At 40.5% G+C, this 20186-nt stretch overlaps 1 protein-coding gene across 6 annotated transcripts in view; it reads left to right on the top strand.

Annotated features, from left to right (window-relative positions):
- Positions 1-12259, top strand: part of LARS2 (leucyl-tRNA synthetase 2, mitochondrial) — a 97081-nt gene extending 84822 nt beyond the window's left edge. For 5 of the 6 annotated variants that reach the window (XM_019285780.3, XM_019285778.3, XM_019285779.3 and 2 more), the window contains 2 exons: positions 6288-6415; positions 11887-12256. In XM_019285780.3, coding sequence (XP_019141325.2) covers positions 6288-6415; positions 11887-12066 — 308 coding nt within the window. In that variant the 3' untranslated portion in view covers positions 12067-12256. Of the gene's footprint in view, positions 1-6287; positions 6416-11886 lie in introns of all 6 variants that reach the window. The other variant, XM_039548902.1, reaches the window with a different exon arrangement.
- Positions 12260-20186: the final 7927 nt, after the last annotated feature.

Genomic DNA, 20186 nt, shown 5'->3' with positions numbered 1-20186 from the left:
GCTCCTGAATATGGATGAATATGGATGGCATTATTAAGAGCTGAACACCAGGACAGAAACAGCCCTTTTTCAAATAACATTTTCAGAGTCTTTTTCAAATAACTGTTTCAGAGTCACAGGTATTTTCTTTCAGGAATTCAGGCAAAGAGAACCGTATCAGAGGGCTGGATACTAAAAGGACTAAAGGAGTGTTCAGTAAAAATCCTACTCTTTTAGAATCCTCCAGAGACTGAGGGACACTATGCTGTAAATTAACCTGCCATGGAGAATGGGAATGGTAGATAGGATATCTTTTTTAAAACCTGCCACAGTTGTACAGGTCTGAATACCAAATGGGCTAAGTTGCATGGTGCTGATACAGTTAAAGCCTATGAAATAAGGGATATGCATGCCAGAGTTCAGCAGCTGATTTTAAGGTTTATTGGGAAAAGTCCTAAGATGCACATGGGAAGATAGAAATATATTCTGCATTGTGGCTGGCCACAAACTGCTGTGTGGTTTTGGACCTAATGTTAGCTTTTGGATGCTGTTTTAATGGGTTTATTTTCAACGGTCATCCCAAAAAACATTACACATTCAAGTGTTTGCAGAGCAGTGCTACTAATCTGATTATATTTCAATATTGTGCATGGCCCTGTAATGTTAATTGCCAAGGAAAGACTGCTCTTGTTCAAAGCAGTAACAAAGAGGCAGAGCCTATAGAAACAAGATGATTTGGTGGGGAGAGTGGGATAGGTTTTTTGCATGTGTTTTCGTTTCCAGTGATTTTAAAATGTCTTAGTAGAATACTAAGAATATGTCTGGAATAAAAGGTGGCATCAGACATGATCCATCTGGTCTTTTACTATGACATGCCATCTAATTAAAAGAATACTGAAGAAAAGTAATTAGCATTACTATCTTCCACGGTGGCAGATGGAGGCAGAAGAGATCCTAGATAATTACTTATACATACAGTGCCTTCTGAACTTGGAATTCTAATATATGTTAGGAAATACAGAATTATCAACTATGGTTGATAAAATGACAAAGAGCACTAGGGTATCTTAATTAACAACTTGTCAGACATAAAGCTTAATCCTGTAGCATTTTGAATGTTAGATAAGGAAGTCTTTTCTTGCTACTAAAATCACTGGAGAATGAAAATGATAAACATTTTCTGGATCTCCCTCTGATGTAAGAATGAAAAGGAAGCATATGAAAATTGGAACTGCATTGTCCTTAGCCTCTGTCTGCATTTAAAGATAAAATATTACTTGTGTGGTCCAAGGACATGTGCATTGTAATTCAGTGCAGCAATCATAAAAAAATCATTGTGTGTTGATTATTGCCTGAAGAATTTTATTACTAAATTTGAAAATGGCAGTATCTTTTAGCATGGTGATCATTGCCTTATACTGAAGTTATTAATCTTATCAGGAGAATGTACGTACATTTAACTGCTGCATTGTGGTAAGAAGACTGTATTATTTGGAAATAGCCAACATCTAGCAGTTCTGTCCTGGGACTGGGATTTCATATTAAAGATTCCCCAAGTTTTGAATTGCACTCTGGTTCCACCAAGTCACGTTGCTCTTCTGATGTAACCAATTTCTTAAACTTTGTATAGGTGATGATGCTTTATTATTTTAAATAATTTCAATATGAAAATTAGGGTTTCTAAATACTCTCTTTAGTTTTCTCTGTGCTTTAGTTCTCCATACAGAGAGAGAATAAGTCTCTCCTTTTGTACCTTGGCTTTGCATCTAAATGTCGGGATAATGCTGCTTCCTCTTTCGTAAATTAGTCAGGAAAAGGAGTTTGTATATTGTTAGTTCTATAAATTGCACCTATAGCAGTGGACCCCACTCTTTGTTGGAAGCTGCTTGAATGCTGTTCTGTAAGTGCCTCACCTTTCAGCAGCTGAACAATAGCAATCCATGATACTTTGTGTGTGAAGAAGTTCTTTCTCCTGCCTTAGAGGAGGAACAGTTTTTGGTATTTTGGTGTGTCAGCCTAATGGTGTTAATTGTGCAGTGAATGCACTGGTTTATCGCTCAATAACATAAAAAGCAACCATAGCCCCTCAGTATGGGAAGAGTTCATCCGGCTGATATCTTGGCAGTTTATGAACACTAACAGGATGAGGAAATCAGTTTCCTTCCTGAAACCTTGTATCTAAGGAATATACAGACACTATTTGAGACTTTTTTTTTAGTTTGTTTGTAGTAGTACAGTGTTTTGCTGTTCAGACAAGGATATGAAACTGCTTATTGTGACTTGTTAAATTTTTATTAGAGATGGCACATGAAAGATAGGTATACCTTTGATAAACACATCTTAGGAAATACTGAAATTAAACATAATTTTTGGAATTTTTAATGGTATCATTGTCTTAGCAATATTTTAACTGTCACTACAATTGCTCTTTTGCAAGAATTTATCTAAATTCAGCCCTTGCTCAAGAAGGCTTCTGTAAAGAATGGGGTTGAGGAAAAACTAATTAATGTTGCAGATTTTAACTGAAAATCTGAATGTAGAAATCCCCCTTCACAAATCCAAGAAGAAACATGATTTGGAGTTTAAATTTTTTTTTTTTTTTTCTCCGAGAGTAGTAACCTAAAAGGAAGGAAAGCAAGTCTTTCAAATGGAGGAAGACAGATTGTTTTAAGAAGGTTAAAAGGATTTGTGTGGAGTTTGCTGGGTTGCAAGCACATCCTAGAGTTAGCTTACAGTAACCCAGGCTTTTCACATCTTAGTTCTGTACTCCTGTACTAGTGGTGTAATACAGCTTTTCACAGAGCTGTCTGGAAATAGCTGTTACCATTCTGTGAGATTGCAGACTGTTTCACTTATGACTGACAGACATATTCTTCCTGAGCTGCAGAAAGGTATTTCAGATATGTAACTTGCCTGAATCTGTCAAATAGGGAGATTCATTAAATAGTAAAAAGCATATCAAGAACAAAGTAACATGGTAGCACTGCCAGAAAGAGACTGCACAAGCGAGTAGATACTCACCCAAAATGTCTCTCCACTTGCCCTTATACACTCCTTATCTGAGCTTTTTAAAAATTTTTTCTGCTTTGTCTGCTAGTGTGGTGGATTTTACTTAACACAGATTTCTATTGTTTCAATTTAGCTAAATCAAAAAATTAGCAGTATTTGGATATTCACCCTCCCAGTCATCTTATACTTCCCCCTCTGATCTTCTTAACATTTTTTGTTAGAAAATGCCTGGTCCTAAACTCTGATACTGCCGTTGTTTCAAATGCTTTCATTAGCTTCCTTTTATCACCCACTAAGACTTCCATCTTCCTTCCCTTTTCTGCTTTAACCTCGCCGTTCCAGGGCTTGTCCCAAGCCAGCTCTTTCTCAATTTACTTCATAATCACAACTTTTCCTCTGGTCTACATAATTTTGTGTCCAAGTAGCTGCACAATTACTGGAATTTTACAGATAATTGTTTCCAGTACTTTTTTTCTATAAGACTAAAGTTACCTTGCTGTCCTAACACCTTGCTGATACACCATTGCTCCCACGTCTTCCTTCTTAAATCTCTTTAAAATGAGAATCTGCTCTTCTCTGTCAAATAGCACCTATGGGGAAGTAGTATGCTTATGAAATACTCCTGTAATGCTAGTAAAACGTTGCCCTGAGCTGAAAAGTTGTTAGACTGGTCCTGTCCCCTCTTTCTCTCAACTTGCTAATTTACAGTAATACAGTAGTCATTTAACTTGGTGTTTTAAATTGGGTTCCAATGCTGTGAGTTACTGGTAAGGGAAACCTTGCTCTAGTATTAGCCTGCTAGTCTGTAGAAGTCAGCTGAAGCAGATCCAATAGCAAGATCAGGGCTTGCTGAGCCCTGATCAAAAACTGAGCACAAGTACTGTCTTTGATCTGTCCTGTACAGACAGGTAGATAAAAGTAAACAGCTTACAGTAAGTAAAAATATACTCAGCTTTCTGTCCTGCATCTGTAAGAGAATCTATAGCCATAAAAGCAAAATACATCAAAAGATATGATGCAAAATGCACACCACTTCGTAAAATGCACTTCACTAGGCACTTTCAAGTACAGTAAGACAATGAAATAGGCTTTTTGTATTTTCACAATCAAAGTTTCAGAAATGGTCCATTTTTAATGTCTCAAACAGTGCTTTTTTCTAGTGTCTCAGAATCAAGTGGGAAGGCTGGAGAAGGGTTCTGTCTAGGTTTTCACAAGTGGACCATCACCATTGTGGATGAAGTTTCTGGTTTAGTGTGTTGAATTTTGAAAATACAAACCAAATCATTATGTTTTCTGTGTTCTACAGCTTACAAAATGTGAATTATGGCAGGAAGCCAAACAGGCAACTTAACTAAAACCTTCATTTTGGTTTCCTGTCAAACTTTTTTCTCAAACTAGTTCTGTTGACTTTTCTACTTCTCTTTTTCTATGAATGAGCTCATAGCTCATTTTGTAGCAAGAAAATGAACCAAAAGATTGACACTGGGCTTACTCACACTTTGCTTCAGAATACATTTTAATTATTTTTTTATTACTAGGTTTATTCAGACTGACAGCCTCCACAGGAAGTAAAAGTGACCCTGGTTTTGCTTTTGTACATAGAACCTCTTATATCAGAAAGTGAATTTTAAATAGTTTGAAGAATTCTCTTCAACAGGAAAATAAGGAGTGGCCAGCATGCATGCTTCTGCCACAAGGCATGTGATCAGTTGGAAAGAAATGAGCTCATCTGGATGTTCAAAAGCCAAAAAGGAAAGAATCTAACAGCTGTTGTCTTTGCAGTCAGTGTGATAATGAATCATCAATATGAAGATTTTTTTCTGCTTGAGTTCCTATCTTTTGCTCTACTGCTGCAAAAGAAAAAAAAATACACAAAATCAGAGCCACTGAAGTGTTTTAATAAATTATTTACCTAATAAATAGTTGTTGTCATTAGGAAATGTGCATGTTCTTGCTTGCCATTAGAAATAGCTCCCATCGGTCCTCCCCGCTGCCCCTTTCTGAGTCATTCAGCAAATAGCATCGCTGTGTGTCATTTTACCAAAGCACTTTGTCTGAAAAAGCACTGAGAAAAATGTGGTGGATTTTTCTGGAGGAAGTTGCATGCTCTTTATGTCCCTGTTTGCTGTTACTCCCCGTATGAGTCTAAACAATCCAGCGAGCTGAATTGATGTATGCACTGTGCATGGGTGGGGTTTGCGCCTATGGCTGCTGTCGTGCTGTGTTTTGAACAGCTTCAGTGCCTCAGTCTCACCAGTGAATCTCGTGTTGATGGGTTTTCTTTATGCTTTTGCTGGAGTTTCCCTAAACCAGATGAGATTTCACATACATTTTGCAGTTCTGAATGAAGCATGCACTTGTTAAAAGTTTTAGTCTGTGTTCATATTCATACACACAGAATGCTTTTAATTTAAAAATCCCCCCGCTCTGTGAGAATCGCAAGAGCAATCATCATCAATATGGATCATATTTGACAGCATCTTGTTAAATGAAATCTTTGTATTTTGTCATACAGCTGCAGTAAACAGCAACATAAATCCCACTCAGAAGCTTTTTATGCAGTTACAGAATGCAGCTTCAGAATGACTTGCATCCTATTCTCCTATTACTTAAACAAATCAGGAATGAATTATCTTGGGAAGACCATAGCTGGTTTAATAAAAGGAGATCATTTATACACATTTTAGAAATTTTTAAAAATAAAATAAAAGGATAAAATATTTCAGAATGTAAAAATTGTAAGAAGGAGAGCAAGCTGCGCAAGGCATTCCTTTGTATCACCTTTAATTTGAGAAAATATACTTCACAAAACAGAGGAAATCTTGCAAGTAGATTGACTTGCAAATTTAGAAACTACTGAGATATTACAGGTGGTAAAATAATGAGCCACAATTGTTTATCATTCTCAGTTAGTAAAATTTTAAACTGGTGGCATTACTGAAAATAAATGCAGTATTATGATTGGCTTCTAGAAGCAGAGGTCAGCTTGTGTTGCAGTATTACAATTTAAAATAATAAGCAGTGGTCTTCTGTGCTCTTGGCAAAGTTATGGAGTGTTAATTTAAATCTACAGTGTGCCCACATTGTTAATATCCTTACACATGGTATAAAACAAATGATTCAAAGATGTGTATCTTTCTGTTTATAATGTGTTGTATGGTAATCTAAACAATGTTATTTCCTCCTATGGCACTTGCTTTTAAAGTCAACTTTATCCTGATCTAATTTGTCAAACAAATTCCAAAGACCAAATGTTCTGGTTACAGTACAGATGAGTTTTTACTGGTTTTGTTTTCCAGGTTTGGCACATATGCAGAATAAACTTTGTATTCATCATCACTGGGATGTTGATGTTCTGCATCAGTCCTGGCCCAAAGTAGACCCAGAGTACCTTCAGCCATCAGATGTTGTGGAGATGTCTGTCCTGGTAAGAGCATTTTGATTTATTTTCAGTAGTGGCCAAGTAATGTGTTATGAGCCCAGAGGATGATGGAATTTCTGCTCTTGTGGAAGTTCCCTTAGTAGATGGCTCAGTGAAAGTTCAAAATAGAAGCTACAATTCCAGTTGTGCTGAATAATTAAAGTGGTTTCCTAAACAAAAAAATGTAGCAAGTCTGGAAGAGAGATGCCCTAAATATAAACTTTTCAGAGTGACTACATATTAGTACCTGGGGAGATCTGACCAGTGAATAGCTATGGGCAAGGATGATACAGTCAAAACTATGATCAAAATACAGGCCTAGATTTTGTGCCTGGTAGTGCATTTATTAACTCAGCCCTGTATAAAATGTATAATTAGGTGATCTTTCTTGTGGTACCAGTAGTGCTCTGGCTCCCTAACAGAACCAATCATAAGCTGGGTTAAGTAGTGATTTTTGCCAAATGATGTTTCCCATCTGCCTTGGACTGAATTTCTGGCACATGTCAGGAGAGTGTATTTGCAGGAATGGGGTTGAGAAAACCAGCTATCTTTGGAAGTGTTGTAACTTCCAAGTCCTCTTTGAGCTCTAACGCCTTTGTGGCCTAAGGAAAGAGCTGGCTGTTCAGTGGGAGAGTGGACGTGTAACTACATTTAGTTAACCTGCAATTTTCCAACATGTGCATGTGCATGGTGTAGTTTACTGCCTTCTTTCCTATGGCTCTGGTTAACTAGCATGTGTTCAGGATGCTCCCAGGCATCATAAAGCTTAGTCATTAGATAGGACACAGTAGCAGCAAATGCCACTGCAGGGCACAGAGGGAATGAATGCCTGGAGCCGAATGCATGGGATCCCTGAGCAGTGTTTCAGCTCTTCCACTGACTGACTCCTGGTCCACCTCAGGTTCTTCATGCTCAGGCATTGTGATAGTCTGTAATTAATGTAGTTGCATACTGCTAGATCTGCAGGACTCCTGCCTTTTTCACTGTTCCCCAAAGGACAATCTTTAATGCAAACATTCTAAACTTTAATGTTCTAAATTAAATTAAACACTTCAACTTAAACAGTTTCTGTGTTTCTGGACGTTGAATGAAATGGAGCCTGTAGAAGAAATGTCATTTGGTCATGTTAAAACTTCATGTTCTGTGTGTGTAAAAAAACCAGAGCCAATGCATTTTGGTTGTATTTTTTTCTGTTCACCCCTTTGGGAGAGGGAGCAAAGCAATTGGGTTGTTTTTGTTGAGCTGAGTTTTTTGAGGAGGAGAGAGAATGGTTGAATTTAGGGGAAGCCATGTTGCTATAGATTTCCTTAATCAAAGTATCTTTGCAACTAATTTCATATCTTGCCAAATCACTCAGTCAATTTATTTGAACAGAATGAGAAACACTATTAAAACATTAATTTTTTGAACATTAAACATATACCCTTAACAGAGACCAGGGAGTATGTCTTTTTGAAGGAAATTTTCAATTATCATCTTTTCCCTAACCAAAGAGAAGGACTCAGTTGCCAGCTGGGGTTAATAAAAGACTTCATCTAATAGTCACTGTGGATGAATTGCTTTTTCCCTCTTTCTTGCCCTCTCTTTCTTTCTTTAAGTGACAAGCATTTAGTTATAACAGTAAAAATCTTCACTGAGGTATGGTCGGTTCTCTCAAGCTCAAAATAAGCCTTCACCTCCAAGCACAGCTAGCAAACATCTTGAATTCCAGTGTTCAGTTTATAAAGGAAGTCTTGAATGAGAAATTGTGTAATTATAGAAACGTCTTTGCAGTTGTGGTTAAAGCAAATATGTTATTAAATTTATCTTTGAAATAACAACTTCAGCAACACGGGGAAAACTCTGGACACAATGTTTTTAAGACTACACAACCAAACATGAAAATGCCTAAACATTTCACTGACAATGCCTAAACATTTCATTTTCTGCTGACATGAAATATTCCTTCTCAAAAAACAAGAAACAAGAAAAAAAAATAATTCTGCTATCTATAGCCACTATGAAAATTATTTTTGTTTCTTTTCCTGGTTGACTTTGTCAAAGCCATAGCCTTGTGTAACAGTCTTGTTATAATGAGAGAAAAAAACAACCCCTGGGTTCTCAGTCATATATTCATGGAAGAATATGATGTATGTAAACACCTTACTTCTGAGAAAGCAAGTGACTGGAAGACCAGAGAGACAAATTGCTTTTTTGAACTGGGAATAATTCTTAGCAATAGTGCCTACAGTGTGTGCCTGGCTTTCTACTGTAAGAGTAGGGCAAAAGGGAAATATGGGGAAACAGGGAATGTGAATGTGCAGGGAATGTGGGAAGTCTTGTGGACACTGTAGGTTTTTGTATGGCTGCAAAAATAAATTGCCCTCATTAAACCAAGAAACACTCGCAATACTGAGGAATTGGTTAGTTGCAAAGAGTCAGTGTCTCTTCACAAGGCTGTACAGTCAAACCAAGTCTTTGGGCCACAACCCTATTCTTCTCAAGCCATCAAACTGCCTCAGGCTGCCAGGGATTTGTCTGCTGAGACATTCTGGGTTTATTTCTCTTCACACAAAATACTTCATTATTTCCTGTCTGTGCTGGAGTTATGTCTTTCCGTATTTAACCCAAAGCAACAAAAGCAACAAACTCACTGCATCCTTGGCTGAAACAATATAGATTGCCTACAAGAAAGACATTTAAATTCACTGGATATGCACAGTATCTGTTACTCTAAATGTTATTGCAAAGTTGAGTATTTTTAATAATACTGTATATTATTAATGCTCTGAAAAATCTGACCTGAATGTAGTGTGCCTTTCATCCTATGAGCACAATTTCTGACTAGCATTTCTCACATTTTCTAGGTGGTGCAGAACTGTTAGCAGATGTGGTCTTATAACTGATGTTTTTATAAATAAAAAAAAAAGTTGGTGTCATTTTTCTTGCTTTGGCGTATGAGGGAGGCCTAACAGTTCTCAGATATTTATTTTCTTTTTGCCTTCTCAGAAGGATTATGCATCAATAGTAAAAAAATATTTGAGTTGAATTAAAAATTCCTCTCTGCAGCCTCAAGGTGCTTATTTTTCAGTCTGTTGTGATTTCTTTTCAACTTTTGTAACCTCTGTAGTTACCGCCAGCTCCCTGTAGATCTGGAATAGTGTAGAATGTCAAATCAAAAATAAAAAAAAAAGGGGAAATGAGGGAAAAGAAGAAAAGAGAAAAGCAACTGCTTCCTCCCTTGGGGGAGAAAGGACCCAAGACGTGTGTATTTCTCCTCTTGCAGTTTGCCATGGTTTTTCAGAGAAACAAGGCTGCCAGCACCCAATTTTCTTGTGCTGGCACTTTTACCTGGAAGTGCCAAGGGTTATGCTGGTCTAGTGAGATAAAGAGAGAGACATGGAGGAATAGCAGAAGGCATTTGTCCTGCTGAGGACCTAAGCCCTGGACTAAAAGGATATGTGAATAGAATGCTTGTTACACACAGCATGTGATTAAATCTGCAGCTGCCTGTTTTAAGAATAGTGTTAAAATGCTTCATGATATAATATAACATAATGAAAGCCAATGCTCAAACGTGGTGAAACCATAACCAATCTGCTGTTTGATGGGAGTTTTGGTCCCAGCTCAGAGCGTAGTGTGGGAAGATCAGGAGACATGCTGTGGGAAGGTGGAGATGTGCTGTGGGAAGGTACACAGTGCCAGGTCGCCCAGGCTTCTCGACCTTTCTAGGAAAACACAACTGCTAGCAGTCATTTATTTACCAAGTTGATTTAGACTGCTTGGCTTTTCTGTCGAGAACAGCACCAAATAGGCTAGTTGTGGAAAATATCCCCCTGCCAACATCCATCCACTGGGACATATTCATTTGCATGACGGAGGACAGTGAATGACATTTTAACTAGGCAGGCATAGCTTTGAACTGCAGTCTGCGTGTCCTAGCAGCAAGCTGAGAAGGTTGCTTTATATTCCCACTAAAACTGTATCTGTTTGGATTTTACTGTTTTCTTTTTCCTGTGGAATGCATTTCTTCTCTGAAGTGTCCTGTCAAAAAGAACTGATTGTATTTATTTTTCATAAAAGCTTTAAAAATTAACTCCTATGTGTTTTTCAAGGACTTTACTTTACACCAGGTGCTAAAGGCAAAGTTTAACACAGACAGCCTTTTATGATGCCGCATTATGGATGCATGTAAGAGTAGTTAAAAACCTACTGACATTGTCACTGCCAATTCTTGTCAAGACTAGTCAAAAAACAGAAGTGGCCAATCCTTGCTGCATTTGAGACTTCATCTTGTTCCTTAAAAATCTGTCCCAACTTCCTCTCTCAGCGAATTGCACAAATTAGTTTATTTTCAATAAAATAAAATACAAATAAAGTACATACTAGGTAAGTGAACTAGGTCTTTCTCATTTGTCATATGTTGCATACAGACATTCTGGATAAAATCCAGGTGAAAGCCAAGTCATGTACATTTTTATGTCCAAACTCCATGAAGCAATGTAGAATTTAGAATTCTACAATTTAGAAGATTGAAATCTCTTTGAAATGATCCTTAGGGGTCAGAGATCTGCAGTACCTACACCAGATTATTATGCAAGTAATGTGATTAACTGCATTTAAAAATTCAAATTATTTCATTTTCCAAAATGTGTGATTGACAGTCTTCTCATTAGCCACTGAAAATAGTCCATATAAATCTGAAAGCTTGTGTAATAATTAAGTTTATACCAGCTCCAGAAAGGTACTCAGTCAGGCTCTGTATTCTGTGTCCATTATCTACTCTCATTGGATGACAGAAAGGATTTATAAAACCATTTTATAAATTAAGGTGATTCCCACCAAAGGACTTACTCATTTTTACTTACATGATTCTGCCCCACTGAAGCAAAACCAGCGTGGAAGCTGCTCTGAAAACCAGCCACACACAGGAAAATGTTACTTAGTGTGTAGTTGACGTCTTTGTGGTCAGTGTTGGATTAATGAGCCATGGTTTGAGTGCAGCATATAACAATGAGTGCAACATACACTAAGTTAAAGCCTGTTTTTCTAAAAATAATAAATCTTCCATTTGAATCGCTGCAAGACATTGCTTAGCTGTAAAGAATCCAAATTGCTGCCCAGAAGTTTGTACAAACCAAGATTCCCACTGGACAAACCATTTTATGCAGCTCGTGTGACTGTCACGTTTTTAAACTTAAAAGATCTCTGCATTGCACAGTCACGTGCTGCTTGCTGTCTTCAAAACTGAGACTTCCTGTGGCCACTTCTTCAAATTTTTTTTGAGTATTACAAGTCAGAGTTTTATCTTATGGTAGATGGACAGGAGATAGGAAGAATTTTATCCTCTACTTAGAAAGTGTGGGTTTGGAGAAAGGAGATTTTATTCCACTTTTTTCCTTTCCTTTTGTAACAAGATGGATTGGATAGAAGAAATGAAATTGTAGGAAACAGTCTAGTAACTGCTGTTTTTTCTTGCTTTCATGTCTCTTTTTCAGATCAATAACAAAGCTTGTGGCAAAGTTTTTGTGCCTCAGCAAGCAGCCCGCAATTTTGAAGAAGTCCACGAGCTAGTTCTTCAAAGTGAACTTGGAGTCAAGCATCTCCAGGGACGAGCCATTAAAAAGGCCTTTCTGTCTCCCAGAACTGCCCTTATCAACTTCTTAGTGCAAGAATAGTAAAGGCTCTGCTAGGCTGTAAAAGGGAACTGGAATCTTTTGAGGTGGAAACCAGTGCAAAAACACCAGTTATGGTTATTTCAGAGTCATGTAAAGGTGTGAAAGAAATCTTATTAAAATCAGGTTGCTGCTAAATCTTCCTTTCAATGCAGAGAAATGTGCAGAATTAAAGTTTCTTATTGAGTCACGGTAAGATGCTGTTTGTCCATGTTCTTTGGGAGAATGAGATGGAAGCATAGAGGAGCTAAACAATTGTAACAGAATGTAGGTGACAGAAGGTGCATGGGGCTTAGTGTCAGCCTCAGGAATATATCCTGTTGGAAAGTTGGCTTGGCTAAATGCAGATGCATAAATGTGATTCCAGGACTAAATGACTGCCCTGAGTAAGTGCTACCCCAAATGTTAGGTGTGCTTTGCTCCCTGTATCTCATGTTTGGGTACCCTACCATTAACTAACATCTAAAGTTTTAAGAAAATGCTACAAAACACTACAGAGTATTAATGTAAAAAAATAATTTCTTTGCACTGACCAATGGCCTTGGGTAGAGCAGGTAGCCAGAATGGTCGCCAGAATGGGGTGGTTTGATACATTTCACATAAATTTCAGAACCAAGCCAAGAAAAAGGTTCGGTTATTTAGCCAAGCCCTGCCTTAGCCAGGGTTCTCCTTCCTAGCTGATATATTTGTGTTGGCACATGCATGAGGGGTGCAACTTTAGCCAAGTGCTGATGGTTGCTTCTGCATGGAACAGGATGGAAGTTGCTTCCTATGCATGAGCCATCTCAGAGAATTTCAGGGCATTCAAGAGAGGGATCAGTCAGCTGCTAGAAAAGCAGCAGTGGGGAAGGCAAACAGGGTGCTTTTTGCCTCTGCTGGATCTTGTAGTGCCTAGATTGTAAAACTTGCATTGAAATTCTTTCCTTTTTTTTTTTTTTTTTTTGAGGTGTTAAGTGAAAACAGCCATCATGTTTCTAAAAATCAATCAGACATTCTTAAAACATAAAGGTATTCTCATGCCCGATTCCAACCAGGTTGTTTGTACACTGCATTCCTGATATATCTACATGGAAATATTGTACTCAGCAAATGCTTGAAAAAGAATTTCCAAGGAGACAATTGCAGGGTTCATTGTGAAAGAATGTTTTGTCTTTAACAGTCATTCAAGTAACTAGTCCAATAAGCCAGCCATTTGTGAGCCATTTGGACAGTTAAGAAATCAGCAGTAACAACCAGCGAGGCAAATACAGAGGTCTGCAGTAACCCTCCAGCCCAGCAGGCATCCAGACTCTGTACTGGATTGAAAGGAAACCAAGAAAAATACCCACGTAACAGTAAATAAGTCTCATAGATCCTCAGTAACTAGGCCCAAGACAGATCATGTTGCCATGTGGGCACTAGCTGAGCAATGCCAATATTCATTTTGGATTTATGCATTTTTGGTACCAAATATCCAGATGCGTAACAGAGATGTCAGGCTTAGCAAGCATGTTTGACTTTACACATCCCTACCTCTGCAACAAAACTCTTCTGATTTCTGCTTCCTTCTGGACCACACTTATGCAGATTTTCTCTCCAGCAGTCGTTTGACACCAGAATGACTAAGAAATGGAATATTTATAATGAAGATACGGTCTTTGCAGTTATACGACTCCAGAAATCTGAACCACAAAGGAATGCATTCAGACATTCAAACACAGGCCTTTAGTTGGAGTTAAAATAATTTGAATTCCAGTGTCTGCCTGACATATATGTTGTTATAAATTCATAAAACTCCTGTTCAGAAGCCCCTAGAAGGACTGTGAAAGAGATCCTTTAAAGTAAAATCTGTGGTGCAGCACTGTCCTGTTTTTTGGAGTTTTTTAAAATTTATATAAAAGGTTTAACACACCCTGTGGAACCATTTTAACAGAGTTTTTCTTTGGGGGAAAGGTGGCGTGTTTGATGTAAATAAAAACTTTTTAAATTTACAAGGATGAAGAAAAATGCTGTAAGCTCAGCAACCCTGTGGTGCCTTTAAACAAAAGCTGCAGTCACTGCAGGGCCGGGCCGCAGCCCACAGTGTTTATTGCTGTTAGCACTTGAGGGTATTTGCTCTTGCCTGAGGAAGTGAATTGTAGATGTCACTTGGTGATTCAGGCAAAAATCAAAATAAGGAATGGATTTCTACAGGCTAAAAAAGGAAAGGTAGTGAACAGCAGACTCACAAAAAGTGTAAGGTCAGAAGTCCTTCCAGTGTGTTTACAGTAAGTTGTAATTCAGTGTGGTCTAGAGGATACAAAAAACGTGGTGAAAGAGTGAGTGAGAGATGATGCAGACAGTGTGACAAAGCCTAATCCCCTGGTAAGTGTATGTTTGAAGGATGGCAGAGGTGCCAGCTGCAGAGCTTTGCTGTTGTCCTGGCAGCCACTGACATTTCTTACAAGGTTGACCTGCTCTGAATCACAATTACCATTTGTCTTACAGTAATTGTGACTCACAGGTTCAGTCTGTGCCTAGATGGGACTGATAATGATATACAGGCTGTAGCCTGTTACTAAACCTTTGTAAAACAACTCATCACAGAAGTCTCATTTATTTGACAGGTGTTATTTGTGTCACGGTAGAGAGGCATCTTTATGCTGAAGGTGGTGCATATAGATTGTGTCCCCTTGGAGAGCTCAGTGGGTAAATAGTGCTGGAGTTCTAAATCTGGGAGGGGGACACTTGAGAAGTGAGAGGGAAGGGTGCTGGTGGTTAGTCAGTCAAATTGCACCGTGTTCACACACGTTAAAAAGGATATGGTGCCACTGTCCTTATTGCATTAAGTGATGATCCAAAGATGATGTGGGAGGTTTGCTAAACCCAGTGGGATAGACCCAGGACAAGCTGCTCCAAGAAACAGATCCGTGACACAGAAGGAGCATTTTCAGCATCCTGTCCCTCTAGGGGATAGAAGATTGGTTGTTGCACCGATCCAATCTGTATTGAATTACTGTTTTAAGTAATGTCAAATTTAAAAAATAATTATTGCCACACTTTCTACCCCAAAATTTCTCATGTGACTAAACTTCAAAAAATCCAGCCCTCAAACATTGATTCTGGGAAAATAAAAACTGGCAAAGTCCTGAAAGGTCACTGAGTACTTTTTCAATGCCATTGATTTCATGAGAAAGGATCTCAGATGCTGGGGAGGTGGGGGCACTGAAATGTTCTGGAAGACACCACTATGTAGAAAAATATGTTATTTGGCATGGGTGATAACTGAGGTGACATGGACACACCCGTGCTGCTTTGCAGGAAGGCAGGAGGGCTTTTTGTATCACGTTCAAGGACACTGTTACAGGTTAGGTCACTAGCTAAGATAGATCTCTAGCCAGCTTGTCCCAGCTATGCTTTGAAAAAAACCCTGTGCAGGGGTATTGCAGTACAAGCATATGTATTTCCATGACCTTTATCAGAACCCAGACGTGAAGATTTGGTGCAAAATAAAATCTGTGTGCTCTCTTACCAGACTAAAGTAATGCCCCAGAACTGACATCGGGTTAATGATGGCATTTTCTGATCTGACTTTGTAAAGCCTGCTTGTTTCTTTTGGAGGGAGAATTTCCACACATAAGGCAGGTCATACAGTCTTTCCTCTTTGTCTCTCCTTCTGTGTAAAGCTTCACAGAAAGCTATTCCTATTCTCTAAACCTTTCACAATCAACATGCACTGGAAAGAATGTTAACTAGTGCATTGCTGGTTGTTCCTTCCTAGGGAGGTTTGCAGTATGTGAGATTTTTCTAAAAGCGTGTTATAAATGAACAAAGAATTGGGGTTGGTTGGTGGTTTTTTTGTAGTTTTGCAGTACTTACTACAGTTTCCAGAGAAGAGATTGGCTTTATTGATGTGTATTTACCCATTTGGAAGAGTACATATGCTGGCTTTGCTGGATGCTTTTTCTGCTTCCGTGTTTCCTCAGTCCTCTCCTCCTATGATTTCAGCTGATTTTTTATCAAAGGACTGAGCTGAACAAGTGTTCAATATTAAACCAGGTCTGTCACCACAGAACCTGAGCGGTGAATATGCGTACTATCGATCTAGGTAATGTCTGCTTTTGACCTTAAAAAGTGTTGTTGGAACTACAACGTGGTTAGGTTTGGGGTTTTTTTCATGGGAATGGGGTTTGTGTCTCAAAGAAGGATGAAGCTGATCACAATAGATCAGAGGGAGTTTTTAGCATGTCCCAGCCCTTGCAGGAGGAGAACTGAACTGAAGCATTATCTCTGTGCAGGAGGGGAGAGGATCAGAGCTCTCATCTGCAGCCCAGATGATAAAAGAGATCTTGCCTGACATGTGGAGGAAAGGTGGGAATTTTTTCCCTTTCCTGAATAATGTGACTTTCCGGTATCACAAAGCAGTCTTCAGTGCACTAACCCTGTCTGGCCCAGGAGGCCTTGAGTCACACACAGCCTTTGTGACTCGTGGCACTTCTCTCACTCAGGTAAGCCTTGGGTTGGAAAAGTTCAGGTCTGGTTTTAAGCCCTGGGGAGTTGCCGTCCAGCACCATCTTCCATACAAAGTCAGCTCTGGTGTTCTTTGTATAAAGAAAGTTTGAACGGGTTTTCCTGGGTTTATAAGTTGTTAGTGCCTCTGAATGGGAGTATTTTTGCCTGGATGTAGCAACACTGCAGAGAGAAGTCCCCATGGCTTTTGTTCCACTTGCCAGCCTTTTTTTGCATTTGTCCTGAGACAATGGAAACTCAGTCAAAATCAAATGGATACTTGAATTTGCTGTCAGGTGAACATGGCCCAAAGCTGTGATTTTGGTCCCATGAATCTCATAAAAACACCCTCCGATATTTAACATCCAGGACTTTTCCTTACCTGCTCATCTGCCTGGGCCACACCAATTTGTTCTCTCTACTGAGCTGCTGAGCTGCTCACTAAGCAAAGGAATGTGTAAATGGGGCAGGCTTAAGTACAATGAGTTGAATATTCACATTCTGCTTGCACTAGTGGCGCTCAGCCTGGGCATCAGAAATTCTTTTATTTGAGGAGCCTGGTCTTCTTCAGTGTAACTCTAAACAGAACCTGTGCATTTACATGAGCAGAAATGTGTGCTTTGTGCGTGCTTTCTGGGCTAGCTGCAAGGGGATGGCCCACACTCACATATAAGGCTCTGAACTTCCTTATCTGCCAGTAGTTTTTTACACGTGCCAAAACCAAGTGTAAAAGATCCAGGACTGTCTCTACACCCACGTCCTGCTGCCAGAGGAGACACACAAGCTGCTGAGCAAAGGGAGTTGCTTTTCAATAACTCTGCTTGGTGCCAACAACACATGAAGCAAAATACATACAAGTCATAAGAGCTGTAGGTGATCCAATCCACTGATCAGGAGTAATAAACACAGAACACATAACTGGGGCAGAAAAGAGAGTGATTTAATAAAGGAACATGACACGTAACTGGCAATGGCAGCCTGGGTTTGCTTCTGATGAAGATTAAGAGAATTGGCATAACAGGAAACTGTTTACTGCTACAAAGGGAAATCAATTGTCTTGAAGCACATAGTGGTGTAATTAGCAAATCTTACTAATTGCCTCAAAACAGAAATACAAATGTGCATTGCTGGACTGGCTAAGCCAAGAAAGGATTGTGAAAAGTATCTGTAGAAGCTTTTAGAAGTGAATATTTTTCTTAAGTACGTCTCCATCCCTGGAGAGCCACATGGCTGGATGAAATAGCAAGGGTGCAATAAAAAAATATAATTCCCAATTTTCCCATGTGAAAGAGCATTTAGAAACATCTGTTAGTCAGAGAGCTTCTCCTAGGACATGCACGGAAGAACAGAGTGGATGCACTGACTGCAGCTGGCAAATCCACTCGAAGTCCACCAAGCCACGTGAGGCCGATGACTGATGGCAGGATGTCGTCTGACCTGTGGAGTGCTTCCAGCCCAGCATTACTGGAGGCCACGTATGTTGGTTTAAAAGGTCACGGTGCTGTTTGTGTTAATGCACTGATAAAGAGGCAGGGAAACAGAGCTGGAAAATTCTCCAGGCAAGCTCTTGTTCTGATAAAAGGCTCTTTTCAGTAGAAAATGGAGAAAACAAACTATTCCACATTATTTTGAGCAGGGGTAGGAAAACCAACAGAGCTGTCTGCATTAGTCTGGTGCAAATCTGCAGCCACTCAAAGGAAGTGTTCCAGCCCATGGAGTGACAGCAGAGGGAGACCAGTGACTCCAACACCACTGATGGCACACAGAGAAACTGAAGAGAGGAGGGTACAAGTTCTTGTCTGCCCTGGAGCAGCAGCCGAGTGCCTGGCACCCAGCTCTGGCCATCCTCGCAGAGACTGAGCTGCTGCAGCTCAGGGATCTGCAGCTTCTCTCTCTGCTGCTTCCTGGGTTCCTATTTGGGATCTCAGTGATTCCCCATGGCTCCTCTAACCTTCCCAAGGTGTGGCCTGCCAAGTAACCCTCCCTGCCTGATTTTACCCAGCTGTAGGCCCACAGCATTCCCACTGAACTGATGCTGCAGGTGCACCCATGTAAGAAGGAACATGATTCTGAAACCCCTTCTGTAAAGCATCTGTACCTCTCCTGAAAGGCAGTGTGGAAAGCTGTCCCCATACTGCCCTGGCCTTTCTCTGCCATTAGTGTTAATTAAATTAGTGTTAATTAATACTCTTAGCATAATTCCCTGCAGAGATAATGTCCTGTGGTAGACACTTGTACTACAGCAGGAGCAAAGCATCCAAGTCTGGATCTATTTCTGCCATGATCCCAAGGGCATGGGAATGCACCAAGCCAGGCTGTATGGTGGGCACCTGAGCTGCCCCCAGTGCCCAGGCTGCCCCAGCAGCTTGAGGGTTCAGTGTGTAGGCAGCAGGCAAGGCAGGCTGCAGGCGGGGCTGGCAGAGCAGGCAGCAGGCAGGGCAGGCCTCCTGGAGGAATGCAGGGGCCCCTGGGGCAGCCATGAGGAGGAACAACATCTCCCAGCCCTGCCCTGCTACCTTCCTGAAAATCTTTTGGAAGGCAGAGGCTGAGGTTTGGCCTCCCCACTTCCACAGCGTCCCATCCAGCAACCTGGCCCCCGCCCTGAGCCCAGCCTTCCCACCCACAGCAGCCCCTGGGCTCACCTCTGCAGTCACCTTGCTTCATCCCTCCCTTCTCCTCCTCCACCCTCTTATTTGTCCTACAGTCCTGTGCATCATCCTCCTAGTACAAAGCATCTGGCTGGTGCAGATAAATGGCACATTTAATGAAAACCTCTATTCTATTAGAAAGCTGGAAGGAAAGTCCATCATTTCCCTCTGCTATTCAGTCAAGAGTTCAGAGATGCTGTGGCACTGCTTTGCAAGAAGTTGAGAAATGCGTTTGCTCCTGCAAGAACCAAGCCAGGCTCTATCCTGGAAATACTTCTATCTTACAAATTGCTCACTCTGTTTATACTCTAGCACTAAAGCCTTTATTACTTTCTTGCTAAAACACACCAGAGCATGTATCTCAGGCACTGCAGAGTGGTGTGCGTAGTCCTGTGGGAAACGACCTGCCTGGGACAGCTACGGCCCTGAGGAGACACAGGTACCAGGGATCAGCCCTGCACATGTCCCCAAACTAACTGGTGTGCTGCCAGCCGCTGGTTCCTCACACTCGTTTGGTTGCAAATAGGCAGTGTGAGTATGCAGTAGTTGCTCTTGGAGAGAGATCTGGCTATAAATCGGCACCCAGACTCCTCCTAATCATGTTTTTCCATAAATTATACAGCCCCGGGCTGTTGTCATGCTTTAAAATATGAGGGCGTTTTCTCCCAGATACAAAAATGATCGGGGTGGCGGGGGCGGGGGGGTGGAATGGTGGTGGAGAATTTCTTCCCATTTTCTCCATCTCTCTCTGCAATGTGAGCCCAGAGACCAACGTGGCAGCAAGAAATAAAGACAGATGATCCCCTTCCTGCTCTCATTCGAGACTTCCCTGTTTACCCGGGCAGGCGGAGCTTTGCCCCAGCCTGCCGGCCCTGGAGGGCCGTGCTGCCCCAGCGCAAGGCTGCCGTGATGGGCCCAGCACTTCCACTGAGGTGGAGCTGAAATCTGGGAACACCACTCGGGACTGCTTCTCCCCAGATCTCTGCCTCCCTCCACCCCACAGGCGGC

This window comes from Corvus cornix, chromosome 2 (assembly GCF_000738735.6).
Source record: "Corvus cornix cornix isolate S_Up_H32 chromosome 2, ASM73873v5, whole genome shotgun sequence".
Taxonomy (NCBI): Eukaryota; Metazoa; Chordata; class Aves; order Passeriformes; family Corvidae; genus Corvus; species Corvus cornix.
Note: the sequence above shows the minus strand (reverse complement) of the source record. Positions and strands in the feature narration are given on the sequence as shown.